The sequence below is a fragment of the Tamandua tetradactyla genome, chromosome 14, assembly GCF_023851605.1.
Source record: "Tamandua tetradactyla isolate mTamTet1 chromosome 14, mTamTet1.pri, whole genome shotgun sequence".
NCBI lineage: Eukaryota > Metazoa > Chordata > Mammalia > Pilosa > Myrmecophagidae > Tamandua > Tamandua tetradactyla.
The window spans coordinates 84918505-84934040 of record NC_135340.1 but is presented as its reverse complement, the minus strand read 5'-3'; the positions used below and the strand labels follow the sequence as shown (position 1 = coordinate 84934040).

Here is a 15536-nt window from a genome sequence, read left to right as displayed (position 1 = left end):
TACAGGGTATTGCTGGACAACTGGCAAAATTGAACAAACTCTTTCAAACTGATTAAATAATACTAAGTTGATTAGATAATAGTATTATATCAATGTTAATTTCCTGATTTTGACCATTATATAGTGATTATATAAGAGAATGTCCTTGTTTGTGGGTAATATTCACATGAAGTATTTAGGGATAAAGGCCCATGATGTCTACAATTTATTATTTTTTCAGAATAATGAATTTATAGATTTTTAAAGCAAATGCAGTGAACTTCACAACTGGGGGATATAAGCAAAGCATTTTTGGGAAGTCTTACAACTTTTCTGTAAATTTAAAATAATCTCAAATAAGAAGTTACCAAAAATCATTTTAAAGAGGAAAGAACAAAGCATGACCTGCTGGCTGGCTGAAGCAAAGCATGTATATGGAGGAGTCATGTAGACAATACTGGAAAGGCAGGTCAAGGAAATAAAATGAGAAAATATAAACATATGACTTAGATTTGGATTTTTCACTTTAAAAGCCTGAGTTAAGAATAATTATCAGACACTGAAGAAAGATGCTTTCATCTGTTTTCCAAGTGCTCCCTTGTACATGGAAAATGTAATGGCAACAGTGGTTGCCATTAAAAACTTTAAAAATCTTTATACAGAAATTGTTGTAAAAGCAGATGCACATGTTTTATTCACCACCATTGACTCTGTATTCACATGAACTTGAACACAAAAATTTCAGGTTGACTATTCATAATTAGGCACCAGACACAATGAACGAATTATTATTTTTCAATATTTACTACAAGAATTTAAGTCCCCATCATTATAGAAAATTTCAGGTTAAGTCAGGGCTATTAAGCCAAGTAAATTTACCATGATGAGAACTAACAGAGTTGTTTACATATCTTGGAAATGATGAAAAGAAGGTTGAGGGTTAAACAAGCAAGGCTCTTAGTTCACTGAGAAAGACTAAGAGCAATAGTGAAAAAGGGAAATGCTAAGAAAGAAAATCAATTTTCAAATATCTCAATAAAGATCTTTTTCTCCTTTTTTTTAAATTTATGAAACATAACACATACAAACACAAACATTCTTACCACTCACTAAAGATCTTGAAGACAAAATCGATATCAATTAATGCTACAATTAATGCTAAAATATTCTAATTGTTCACATAGAATAAAATGTACTTCTGAAAGATATGCTAACATGGGAAGATAATTATATTATATGATTGTCTATTCTAAGAGAACAAAATAAATTTTCACAACAACTGATTTCTTCTAGAGCTTGGAAAATTTGGCATTCCAATTAAACAAACGTGTTCCAGAAATAAGAAAGTAAAAAAAAAAATCAAAATATAAATAATAATTTTATCACAGAAAGAAAAAGGACAAAATTATTTCTTTAAATGCTTGTGGAAAAAAGAACATCAACGATGGACACATTTTCTGAGTAGTAAGAAAAAATCATATTATTTAGCATGGAAGTAAATTATCTTCTAAGATCTGGAAGTAGGGCTAAACTTCTCAATTTATAGCTTACATGCATATTAAAAACCCACCCATTAAATCATTAAAGATAGCTCACCACTAAAAAAATTGGTTCCACAGAAAATGAATAATCAGAAAATACACATGAAAAGGCAATCCATTATATTCAGACTGTCAGGGAGGAAAAAAGTAAAACAAATACTGACATTATGAGTATCGTTAAAAATTATAAATTTTGTTAGAGGCTCAAAAAGAAAATATTATTCTTCTATTTTTGTCAAAATAGATTACAGTTTCCTTTTAGAGCTTATAAGTTTCAGTGAACAAAGGAGCTAGGAATCTGTCCACTGAAATCTAGAGGGTACAGCTGGTATACAGTAGGCTAGATTTCACAAAAATGACCTGACAAAGCCTTAACACTAAAAGTACTTTTGTCTGCTGTCAATCACTCCTTGACATGTCAAGTGCACATCTTTTCAGGGACAACTTCAATCAGCATTAGCACTCAAAATACAGTATACAGCGTCACTACTTCAGAAACAAAAGGAAAAAATTAAATGTGTCAGATGACAGGGAAAGGAAGAATGGCATTCTTTATAGGAGACTAGATTCAGAAGGAATGTGGGGAAAAAATCATTAAATCGGAAGGCTGAAATCAGCCAGTTTATATGGATTTCTTCTCAGAAAAATATCCTCTTCCATCCATCCTATAAGAGAAAATTTGAATAACATACCATAGAGGCTGACTAGGGTCCATCTATACAAATCTTGGATCTTAGGACCTGCCAGCATGCCAGATTATTAAAATCTGGGAAACAAAGTTAATTTGGGGAGGGAGAGATGCTTAGATGTAGTTCTAAGACATGAAAAGATCTAAAGCAATTGTATATGTTTCTCCCTGTGTCAACAATGAGCCAATCTGGTGTTTGTCAACAGTAACAGGATTATACAAATTAGCAAACTACTCGGATTAAACAAGAACAATGAACTCTGGAGGCATTACACAAGTATAGGCCCCAGGAGAGTTTATAAAAAGTGGCAGAAGAAGAGCAAAATTAGCAAAAGCACTCTTACTCTGGCCATAGGAAATTTTCATTACTATGAATGGATGTGCCACAAAAGCTGGGGAAACTGAACACATTTTAGAATAAGCAAACAAAAACCTAATTAAAAAAATACAAAGGCAAATGTAAACAATGCATTGAACTAGCATTTATTTTAAATACATTTAGCCTGCCACCAGAAATTTTTTTGTCATATTTTCAATCACCCAATAGGCAGCCCTATATTTGAAGCTAGATTATTTTTTCTGCTGACTCCATTTACTTTGCAGACTTCATAGTCCAGCTGAATTGAAAAGACCAGTGACCTCGAGTGTGTATGGCCTATACAAGAGGACAATAAGATTTATGATGTCTGGGAAGAACAAGCTTCTCTATTGAAGAAGGCAGAGTTCTGTTTTTGCCAAATTCAACAGATTAAATTAGGTATACAGAACGCATGTATCTCTTTATTTTTCAAGTGGGGTCCTTGTCTTTTTTTCATCCTTTATTATACATTAAGCTTTAGAGCCAAGAACTGCCAAAAGCCACAAAAAAGCATTTGTTGCCCCAAGAGATTAGAAGAGGAAATGAAACATTTTTATCTAAAGTAGTGATTTAATAAGTATTCAAATTTCATACTAAACTAATCTAACTTAAAATGTAGATTAGAAGCTACTTAGCAGCAATAGCATCAGAAAAGGAAGTTCTCATCACCCTGGACGGTTCATCACACGAATAATTAGAAAGAAAAAAAGGAAAGCTGTGAATTACAGTGAACTAAGACTAAATAAGGTCCATGTTGGATTAAAGTACTTGAGTTGTCAGTTTGATGTATAATGAATGTGAAAATCAGCCATTTAATTAAATGGTACTAGTATAATCACTTTGTTCTGCATTAAACTGCTTAAGTTATTGGAGTGCCTTTAGTTTAACAACTGCTTACTTATTACAGCACCCTGTAACTTCTCTTAGACACTATTTAGCCTACATAACTCCAAATTTTAAATGGGAATGCTTATAGTAATATCGTGGTTTAGTTGATATTTTTCATTAGTTTATTAGTGAATTCAGAAAATAAGAAAAGAGCTTTCAGTCACAAAGGGAACAAATTCCTAGATATAGCAGGTGAAAAATTAAAAACCGGCAACAGGGTGGTGTGACGGTAGCTCAGAAGTGGTGCGACTGTGGCTCAGCAGGCAGAATTCTCACCTGCCATGCCAGAGACCCAGGTATGATTCCCAGCACTGCCCATGCAAAAAAAAAAACAGTAATAGAAAAGACTGCAAAAATATAATAAAGTAGTATTTTCTTATAGATTGTTTATCTTGTAACTTTGATTTTAAAGATTTGTTAATCATATGCATATAACTACAAAATGTCCAAACCATTTTTTTTTAAGAACATGGAAATTTTACTGGATAACAAGAGTGTTAAAGTTCCCTGAAAACACATAAAACTGGAACAGGTTAGACAACCAACCCATGACATCATGACATCACATGGAAAGATGCCATGTGACTATGTCATTAATGTAGGCTGGTCTAAGAAAAGAAGAAAGGACAAATGATAGAAGCAGAAGAGAATTAAGAAGGCCCTGGCAGAAAAAGAACTGCAGAAAAAGAGAAAAAATCATGAGGGTATAAAGAGAATAAGTCTTGACTCGGAAGATGAAATCACTCAAATTACTTAAGATTGAAGCTATATACTCACTGCTACTGCAATTCTTCCAAGGACATGCTCTGGAATTTCTCTATATACATCTAAAGATCCTCCTGTAGAGACAAACATGTATTACTACAAATGAAACTATAGAAAAGTATAGTGGGCTTTCATTAGGAGGCATTCATTATGAGTATATTTTTTCTCTTCTTACATCACACATGGAAGTCTAGGGTAAAATTGGTTTTCAGTCCAATTTTTTTTTTTTTTTTTTTACATGGGCAGGCACTGGGAATCGAACCCGGGTCCTCTGGCATGGCAGGCAAGCATCCTTGCCTGCTGAGCCACCGTGGCCCAGCCCAATTTTATCTATGATATTTATTTCTCATAATTTCAGATAAGTATAGATATTTCTACTTTATTCCCAAGCACATAATCCCATATATGTAAAACTTGAAGGAAACATAAGAGTTCTATACAAGGGTAGACTAAAATTTTGTACTTTAACCTTAAATACATACACAAAACTACAAAGATGAATATATAAAAAGATCAACATAATCACATTAAAGTCTCTGTCAGGTATCATAGTTTTCTCAAATGTAAACAGGACCTTATCTTAGAATTTTTGTTTTAACCAAATAGAAGCTGGTAGATCTAAGGTAAAAAATGCATATGAAAACTAATAAAGTAAAAATAGTAATGTTAATATTTACTTAAATGAATGTCAGCTTTCAAATTAGGTACCAAAGCAAGCAATCAAGCTATTACAAAGAACTATGGAAATTTTCCTTCAGACCACTTTGAAAGACACTTTTTGAGATTAAAAAAGAAAAACCAATTTCTTTATTTTAGGGCATACCTCATTTTTCACTAAAACCGTATTTGCTAACATCCTTCACCTTTACTGAATTCAGCTTTAAATGACTTTTGACAATTTCCAAAAACCAAAACCACTAGACTGTTGAACACTATGAAGGAAGGAGTCATGTTTTTTATTTGTTTGCTTCTTATATTTATTTTTTTTAAATAAATCTAGCAACTAGCACAATTGGAAAAGATATACAATAAAAGTCTGCTGGTTGAATAAACGAAACTCACTGTGAATTTCACCATATGTGTATAGTTGTTCTGAAAGCAGTTGCAAAAGAAGGGACCCAAAACCATTTGCAGCAACACCTTTCCCGGTGACTAATTCTGAAGGGACCAATATTCAATTGGAAGCATAAATTTGGGTATACTTCAAAAATTTTTAATTTTATGTAAGTAGTATAAGAATTTCAGGAAGATATGCAAAGAATCACAACTTCGTATTAATATGATCATGAAAACTTTAATAATATGTAATAATCTTTAATAGTCAAATTGAGGTGTACACTTTTTAAGTTCTATAGAGGAATCATCCAGGACATTTGAGAAATACTGTTCTTCTATCAGAGCCTCAAAATTAATTATGCATGTAATTAAGTATGGTTCATAAGGTCGTAGTGACATGGAGCATGCAATTCTTTTGAAATTCAGTTGCCTATTTTACAATATGAATATTTTTCAATGTGGAGTTTTCCTAAAGCTGAGCACCAGAGGAAAAAAAATTGTTTCCCTGTAAAAAATGCTGTCTGTGTGTATGTGTGTGTGTGTGTGTGTGTGTGCGTGTGCGTGTGTAGCTACTGGCTATATATTTATCCTGTTTAAAGCATATAGAGGTAAATGATGACTCTTTCAGGTAAATTTTGCTTATAATTTCCAGATACTGACAAGAAACTGAAAAAAACACAATTCACTAAAACCTTATATTTGGCTCTGGGTGCTACTGGGAAGATAATAATGGAAAAAAAAAAGAGAAACAATTCTGCAATGAACTGAACCACCCTTATTTACTAAAATAGCATTTTTTATTATAGATGCAATAAAAATGAAAATACAGCAGAAAAACATTTTATGTTCTCATTGATCTTTCAGATGAATTGGCAGTTGCAAGGATGAACAGTCTCGAGAAGATCAAGCTTTATGCTTTGGTATTTGGAAAACTAACAAATGCAGCTTACCAGGCCAATTCCTTATGAAGTAAATTGCTTGAGTAGCTCAAGACTGGGAGGTACAAACCCATCCAAATATACCAATAAAAAGTCCCAAGATTTATGTTTACATGGGATATAAATCAGGGCTTAATTAGCTAAATGGACAGAGGTTTCAACAAGTTAGACCAATAACCCAAAGGTTCTATTACCAAGATTATCAGTGGAACAAGCCAAAGAAGAATCCCATTTTCAGGTCATTCCCTGGTTTGTATAAATATCCCTTTAATCTCAGTTATGTCCTATTCTCCCCAGTAGCCATCCATATGGGTAAATCTTTATATATTTGGATCTTTACATTCACAGATTCTATGCTGGCCTTGACAGGCTCATCAGAGATAACTGTCAGAGGCATTAAATAGATAGGTAGATAGATAGATAGGTAGGTAGGTAGGTAGGTAGGTAGGTAGGTAGGTAGGTAGGTAGACAGATAGATAAATGATGCAGCAGATCCACTCAGAAGCAAGTGTGTCTACTGAGCCTGAGGATGCCTCTTTGTGTGATTCATTAATTCTGATTACCATAAAAAGTGCTAGAGGGAAGTTTTTGGTTTAATATTTACTCATTCAGTTTTAGTATCTTCCTATTCTACAGATCTATCAAAAAAAGCAATCAGACTCACCAAATAGTGCTGGAAGTGATTTAAAGATCAGTCCAATAAACCTGATTTTACAAATGGGAGAAACTGAGTCCCAGAGGTAAATGACCCAGTCACAGTCATCAGTCACTTGATGGCAGAACTCATGTAAGATCCAACCAAGCCTCTGAATTCCCAGAGTTACAAAGATCTAAAAGGTTTTCTCACAACATCACATTGCTTGAGAAGTACATGAGAATTTTTTAGTTTCAAAAGTCTCACTGTAATATATTATTACTAAAGACACATTCCAAAAGAGATAGTTTAATCTTAGATGAGACATTGACATTCAAAGCATTTAACAACTCATTCATCTGTAGCTCAGCTGGTTTGAACTTCTGCTCATGATTCCAAGGTTACTGGTTTGTTCTCTATGACCTGTTACTTCTCTCTGTCCCCTGGTTAGTTATTTCACTGCATGCTGCTGTGAAATGTCCACCATGGGAACCAAGAGAAAGAGTGGTAATACAATAGCAAAAATCCATTTCCACTGCTGAATCCTACATTTCAATTAATAAATTAAGGGCTGTTATCTTCATATACCTAAGTCAAAAGGACCCAGGGGAAAGGTCCATTCTTATCCTAATACAGCTCTAAAATGTAAAATAGGGCCATGTATACAGGAAAAATATAAATATGTAAATGGATGAGAAGCAACATTACTGACATGTTAGACACAACATTTTTCTTAAGAAGACCATCATCATGGTTATTACTAACAAAATTAAAATCTGGAGCCATAAGCAAACATTTCACAAAAGGCTCTCTTAGCCTCTGCCAGTTTTAAAAATAAAGAGCCCTTCTTCTTTGCAACATGGGATTTTGGGGAAACAATTTATTCCCATGATTATAATCCAAATTTAGACATATATTGTGAAATGTTATTCTTGGGTGTTGCTGAACAGATTTAGTTTTGACTTAATGAGGAGACATATCATATCACTCTCCCCTACTTTAAACCTTCCAATAGCTTCCTAATAAATTCAACATGAAACCCAAATTCTTCACAATGACCTACAAGGCCTACAGAATCTAACTTCTGCCTACTTCTCTAACCTCCGCTTCTGCCCCAGGTCCTCTCACTGCTACTCGCTAGTCACACTGGACTTCTTATGGGGGCTTGATTATATCAAGCTTGTTCTTATCTCAAAGTCCTCATACTTTACACTCCCTTCACCTCAAAGATCTTCCCCATGACCAACCTTGAGCTGGTTCCTTGACGGTAAGATCCCTGCTAAAATTAAAATGTTGCTTCCTCAAAAAAGCCACCCCTGATCATGCTATCTAGTAACTTCTCTCCTGTTAGTCATTCTCTACCCTGCTTTATATGCTCTAGCTAGCACTTACCCTCTCTTGTAAGCACTTAACTCTCTTGGAGGGTAATACAGGTTTCTCGTCTATGTCCCTTTCTAAAATGTGGGTCCCATGAGGACAGGGACTTAGTCTTTAGTTTACAGGTTTAGAACAGTGTCTGAATGAAGGTGCTCATTAAATGACTAACCTGAGATAAAAATAAAGTGGAAAATGAGACTCTAAGGGAAGAAAAAGATGGGTAAGATCTGTGAGTATAATGAAATTTAAATATTTGCTTTGGGAAATAACAGAGGAGATAGGAACGGGAGAACAAAACTTAAGAAATAGGAAATTTGAGTTTTCAGGAACGGGTTAGCATGGAGTAAAGGGAAACTGCTGAGCAGCAGTAGGAGAAAAGGTTGGCAGGGAAGCTCAATTCAAGACAGTGAGAGTCTAAAAAGATTGTCAGTTACAAAGTGAGTATTTTCAGATATGAATTTAAAGTATTAAACATGTAACTAAGTCCATCAACAAATTAATGGACAAACAACAACTTGGTATATATATATATGTATATGTATGTGTGTGTGTATACACAATTAAGTATTATTCTGTTGTAAAAACGAATGAAATTCTAATATATGCTACAACATGGATGAACCTTGAAAGCACTATGTTGAGTGAAATAAGCCAGACAAAGAAGAATAAATATTATAATTCCATTTATATGAAATATTTAGACTAAGAAAATTTATTAACACCGAAAGTAGATTACAGGTTACCAGGGGCCAGATGAAGGAGGTTAATGGAGAGTAATTGTTTAATGGTTCTGGTTGATATAATGAAAGAATTTTGGTAACAGATAGTGGTGATGGTAGCACAATATTGTGAATGTAATCAATGCAAAAAATGTAACCAATTTGTACAAATGGTTCAAATAGAAAATTTTATGCTATATCTATGTATCTATATATATCTGCACAATAGAAAAATTTTTAAATGTAACTGAAAGATGTTAATCAGCAAAAACTGTAGAGTAAGGACTTCCAAAAATACATTCCCCAAAAAACAGCAACCAGAAAATGGGCAAAAATTTTTAGAATCAAACTTCTCAAAACTTTGGAACTTAACCAAAAGTTTGTAGCAAGACAGAAAGCACTTATTAAAGAAAAATGGCTAACTCTTAGTAAAAACAGCAAGCTTTATGGGTATTTTAACTTGTCTTATTTTCCTTAACCCTGACCAGCTCTATGGTAGCCTTGAAAGCCATCAGCCTGCAACTACAGTGAATACCAGCAGGCCTTCAGCCACTAGAGGGGGCAGAACCGAGTTAGTATCCTTTCAAAACCTCACTCCCAAAGAAGTGTCAATATTTGACCTGTATACGTTCCCTGGAAGACCCCACTTGCAAGGCTATCTTTTTTAGAACGGACAGAGGTTGCTTAGTTGAAAAAAAAAGCATTTTCCCTGGGGGCATTTCTCAAAACCAATTAGAGGCATTTGATTAACTTCACAGTTGCCAGAAGGGGTACATAGCAGTTGAGAAAAACAACAGGTTAATCACAAAGCTTAAAAGGAAAAGCTGGGGATCAAGATGTCAAAAGGGGCTTTGAAAAGCTTCCATATATGTCTGGGAATCTAGAAGTACATGTGCATGCCCAAGGCTGAGTACATGCTCAGGAAAGATCTGAGAAGGCCCTAAGATCTCACCTTGGGCTGACCTTGAGGCTCTGCACAAGCAGGAAGTGAGGGTTAAAGTAGAATTATCAATTGCCTGGCTGAGTGTTAAGGCGTGTCTTAAAACACACAGAGTCCTAGTAAAGACTGGGTTCCAGGCATTTTAGGACATCTATGTTCAGTATTTAGCTGATCACTAAGCTAACCAAGAAGAAACTTCATTGGTGACACACAACAAAGAACCAAGACTTCACAGAATTAGTTCAGAAAACTTATGAAACGAACAAACAAAACAAACAGCACTAATAGCAAACTGTGGGAAAGGGGAAGAATCTGATTTCCAGAGTTGCCACACTGTATTATTTAAATACAATAAAAATACAATTCAGAAAAAAGTTTTCAATTAAAAAATCATGTGATAAGCAAAGAAACAAAATGTATGGCCCATACAAACATAAAAGTAACCAGCAGACTGCCTCTGAGGAAGCCCAGACATCAAACTTTCTGAATAAAGTCTTTCTTTAATTAGTATTTTAAATATCTTCAGAGAACTAAGGAAACCACATCTAAAAGTAAAGTCAACTATGAGAATGATGTCTCAACAAAGACGGAATGTTAATAAAGAAACAGAAAGTGGGAAGATAGATAGACGGTTAGATAAACAGACAAAGAAATTTAGATAAAGATAAAAACCGAACAATTTCTGGTATTGAAAAGTACAATAATGGAAATGAAAATTCATGACAGAAACTCAACAGAATATTTGAGAAGGCAGAAGAAAGAATAAGCAAATGCAAAGACAGTTCAACTGAGATGATCCAGTCTGAGAACAGAAAGAGAAAAGAATGAAGAAAAATGAATATAACCTCAGCGATCTTTGGGATCCCATCAGGCATACCAACATATACAACACAGGAGTCTCCAGAGGCAAGGAGAGAAACATGAAGAAAGAATTTTTGAACAAATAATGGGTGAACACTTCCCAGAATTGATGAAAAACATTAATCTACACATCTAAGAAGCTTAACAAACTCCAAATAGGATTAACTCAAAGAGATCCACAGCTTATACATCATTATCACACTGTCCAAAGCCAAATACAAAGAGGGAATTTTGAAAGCAGCAAGAGAGAAGTGACACATCAGGAACAAGAAATCCTCAATAAGATTAACAGCTGACTATACATCAGAAACTATGGAGGTCAGAAGCAGTGGGATTATAAGGTGAAAGAGCGAAAGAAAAAGTCTGTCAACTGAAAATTCTATATTAGGCAAAACTATCCTACAGCAGTGAAGGAAGTCAGAGGCAGAGATATGACATATTTAAAGAGCTGAAAGAAAAGCACCATCAAACAAAATTCAATATACAACAAAAGCATCCTACAAAAATAAAGGACATTTTTGTAGGATAAACTAAGACATTTCCAGATAAAGAAAGACTGAGACAAATTAACCCATCCTACATGAAACTAAAGGGAGTCATTCAGACTGGAAGAATTTCCAACTGAAGTTAATAGAGAGTAACTCAAATCCACAGGAAGAAGTAAAGAGCTCTGGTAAAGGTAATTTTACAGGTAAATATGTAAGACAGGATAAATGTAATTACTGTTTGTAACTCCTTTTTTTAAAAATACAAGTACATAAAGCAAGAATTATAAATCCTTGTTGATGGGCAAAACTTTTAAGAATGTACTTTGTATAACAGCACAGAGAGGGGAGAAGAAACAGATATGACATCAAGAGCACAGCAACCAAGGAAAAAAATAGATAAACTGGACTTCATCAAAATTTGAAACGTTTGTACTTCAAAGTATATTATCAAGAAAGCAAAAAAGCCAACCCACTAACTGGTAAAAAAATATTCACGAATCATACATCTGATAAGGACTAGTATCCATAATACATAAAGAACTCTCACAATTGAACAATAAAAAGACAATCAATTTTCAAAACGAATGACGGATTTGAATAGACATTTTTCCAAAGAAGATACACAAACAACCGATAAGTACATGAAAAGATACTCAACATCATTAGCATTTAGGGAAATGAAAATCAAAACCACAACAAGATACCACATCATAACTGATACAGACACAGGGTCTGATCAAGATGGTGGAGTGAGGTACTTCAGGGCTCAGTCCCCTCACAGAAGCTTTGAACAACCAGCAAGAACTGGCAGAAACATATTTCTCAAAGCTCCTGAACATAGTTAAAGGACTGTAGTAACAGCAAGTTACTATAAGAAAAAGACTACATAAAAAGCAGTAGGATCTCTTGGCACCCTGGCTGGCCCCTTACCCACCCCTCACCCACCTCTCATCAGCTTGGCACAGAGTCAGCCTGTGTTCCCAGTGTGGATTCCAGGTCCTTGCTCTCCTCATGCACATAGTAGAAGCATATATGTTGGGCCCAATCTGTCTAGTGGTGGTCTGAAGGACTTACTGTCCCCGAACTTGTTCTGTATACATAAGGCAGCTCACAGAACTCTCCCACAGAATGTTGTGGGAGCCCAGTCAAGCCATGCTTCCTGGGGCAAGGGATTGCTGGCTATAAAGCTGAAGGGCACAGAACTTTGAGGAAACTATTTCCTAGAAATGAGGTGACATTAGGAACTTCTGTAAAAGGTGAACTCCTAGAGCCACATGTGCATACCCAACAGGAGGCACACATAGAAAGGATCAGGGAAGCCCCTGTGCTTTGCCCTGAAGCTAGTCTCTAAATTCATTGTATGGATAAATTCTAAAGGAGAGTACCTGCTCGGGTCAATCTGCAAAGACTAGAAAAGGTGTTTCCTTTTCTCCTTCTTATTTTTCCTTTCCTTCTTTTTTTCGTTACTCCTGGCATTCAATGAAAGTTCTATCATAACACTAGTTGGATACACGCTTAAAGAACACATGCCAATGATAACACATTAAAATATCAAAATGTTCAGGTTCAACAAAAGGTTACAAAACATTCAAACAGGAAACAATGGCCCACGCAAAGGAGAAGATTAAAGAATTAAAAACATCAATGAAAAGGACAAGACCTGGGACATACCAGACAAAAGACTTTTTAAAAATGAGCTAAATCCCCCATCTTGGGGTTTGTTCATATGAAACTTAACCCCACAAAGGATAGGTCAAGTCTACTTAAAATTTAGGCCTAAGAGCCACCCCCAAGAGAGCCTCTTTTGTTGCTCAGATGTGGCCTCTCTCTCCAGCCAACACAACAAGCAATTTCACCACCCTCCCCCTGGCTACGTGGGACATAACCCCCAGGGGTGTGGACCTCCCTGGCAACATGGGACAGTAATCCTAGAATGAGCTGAGACTCAGCATCAAGGGATTGAGAAAACCTTCTTCACCAAAAGGGGGAAGAGTGAAATGAGACAAAGTGTCAATGGCTGAGAGATTCCAAACAGAGTCGAGAGGTTGTCCTGGAGGTTATTCTTATGCATTAAGGAGATATCATCTTGTTATTCAAGCTGTAATGGAGAGGCTGGAGGGAACTGCCTGAAAATGTAGAGCTGTGTTCCAGTAGCCATGTTTCTCGAGGATTATTGAATAATGATAAAGCTGTCACAATGTGACTGTGTGATTGTGAAAACCTTGTGTCTGATGCTCCTTTAATCTACCTTGTCAAGAAACGAGTAGAACACACGGAATAAAAATAAATAATAGGGGGAACAAATGTTAAAATAAATTTAGTTTGAAATGCTAGTGATAAATGAAAGTGAGGGGTAAGGGGTATGGTATGTATAATTTTTTCTGTTTTTATTTATTTTTCTGTTGTCTTTTTATTTCTTTTTCTGAATTGATGCAAATGTTCTAAGAAATGAATATGTAACTATGTGATGATATTGAGAATTACTGAATATATATGTAGAACAGAATTATATGTTAATGTTTTTGTTTGTTCTTAATTTTTTAAATTAATAAATAAATTTTTTTAAAAAATGAGCTAAAGGAAACAACAGACAAACAACTAAAAGAAATTAGGAAAGTGATAAACAAACACTGAGAGTATCAATAGAGAGATTGGAAATTATGAAAAGGAACCAAACAGAGCTGAAGACCCCAGTAACAGAAATTAAAATTCCCTGGATGGGTTCAACAGCAGATTGGAGCTGGCAGAGAAAGAATTAGAATGCTGAAGTTAAGATAAGTGATATCATTCAGTCTGAGGAATAGAAAGAAAAAAGAATGAAGAAAAGTGAACAGACACTGAGGAATCTGTTGGACATCATCAAGCATATCAATATATAGATATACTGTGCGAGCCCAAGAAGGAGAAGAGAGAAAAAGGCAGAGCAACTATTCAAAGAAAGAATAGCTGAACTCTTTTAAAATTTAATGGAGATCTGAATATACGCATCCAAGATGTTCAATGAGCTCCAAACAGGTTAAACTCAATTAGACCCACACCACAGCATATTACAATCAAGCTATTGAATGACAAAGATAAGAAACGGATTCTGAAAGCTGCAAAAGAGAAGCAACATGTCACGTACAAAGTAGCCTCAATAAGATTAAATGCCAGTTTCTTGTTGGAAACCATGAAGGCAAGAAGGCAAAGGGATATCTAAAGTGCTGAAAGCACAAAACTGCCAACCAAGAATTTCTTTATGCAGAAAGATTGCCTTTCAAAAATGAAATCTGAATTTTGTTGTAACATTCAGATCAAGAAAGAACTATAAACAGACATCAATGAGAAATACAGATGGAAGGAAAGGGGTAAAGTCCAAAGAAAACTAAACACATCTTTGTTAAACAGCTGTGTTGAAAAACAATTTCTTCTCTTGCAATTAAGAACTGATTTCTCTCTGAAAGACACAGGACACTGGATTAATAGATTTCTTTAAAAGAAAATCTGTTTTGGCTATTGAAACATTAAAAGAACAGAACATCTGTTTTGCAAGTACAGACAGATTGTATAGAAGAATCAAATATCAAACCACTTGTTAGACAAGCATTTAATCTGTTCTATTTAAATTTTCAATAAAAGCAAATAAAAACACATTCCTGAAATTATAGCTCAGCTACAAAATATTTAACACCTAGTAACTCTGAATACTAAAGATGATTTTAGAGTAAGAGGTAATTATTAGTGTATTTTAATTCTACCTGAAAAACCTAGTGTAAAACCAGATTTTACGGCACTCTACTCCAAAAATCATTTTTTAAATATCAGAAAATGGAAAACTCACCATCCATGAATTCTGTACATATTGAAATCCGGTTTTCTACAAAAAATGCACCATAAAATCCTATGATATATGATGAATCACACTGTAACAAAAATAAGACAAAAGGATTTAAAAACCTGTAAGTCAGTTAACATAAACATACTGTGCTGGTTTGAATTTGTGGTGGACCCCAGAAAAGCCATGTCCTTTAATGCGCATTCAATATTGCTGGCTGGGAGCTTTTTGATTGTTCCCCATGGAGATGTGACCCATCCAATTGTGGGCAGTAACTTTTGATTAGATGGTTTCCATGGAGTTATGACTCCACCCATCGCAGGTGGGTCTTTTTGTTTGCTTGTTTTTAACTTTTTTATTGTACAATATAACATATACACAAAGCACAGAAAGAAAAAAGCAATAGTTTTCAAAGCACCCTTCAGTAAGCAGTTACAGGGCAGATCCCAGAGTCCAGGTGGGTCTTGATTAGTTTACTGGAATCCTTTAA

The 15536-nt window shown here is 34.9% G+C and overlaps 1 protein-coding gene across 11 annotated transcripts in view; it reads right to left on the bottom strand.

Moving 5' to 3' along the window:
- MAP2K5 (mitogen-activated protein kinase kinase 5) overlaps positions 1 to 15536 on the bottom strand; it is a 318144-nt gene that overhangs the window by 193557 nt on the left and 109051 nt on the right. For all 11 annotated transcript variants that reach the window (XM_077128319.1, XM_077128315.1, XM_077128316.1 and 8 more), the window contains 2 exons: positions 15053 to 15134; positions 4232 to 4293 (listed from right to left, as the gene is read on the bottom strand). In XM_077128319.1, coding sequence (XP_076984434.1) covers positions 4232 to 4293; positions 15053 to 15134 — 144 coding nt within the window. The remainder of the gene's footprint in view (positions 1 to 4231; positions 4294 to 15052; positions 15135 to 15536) is intronic.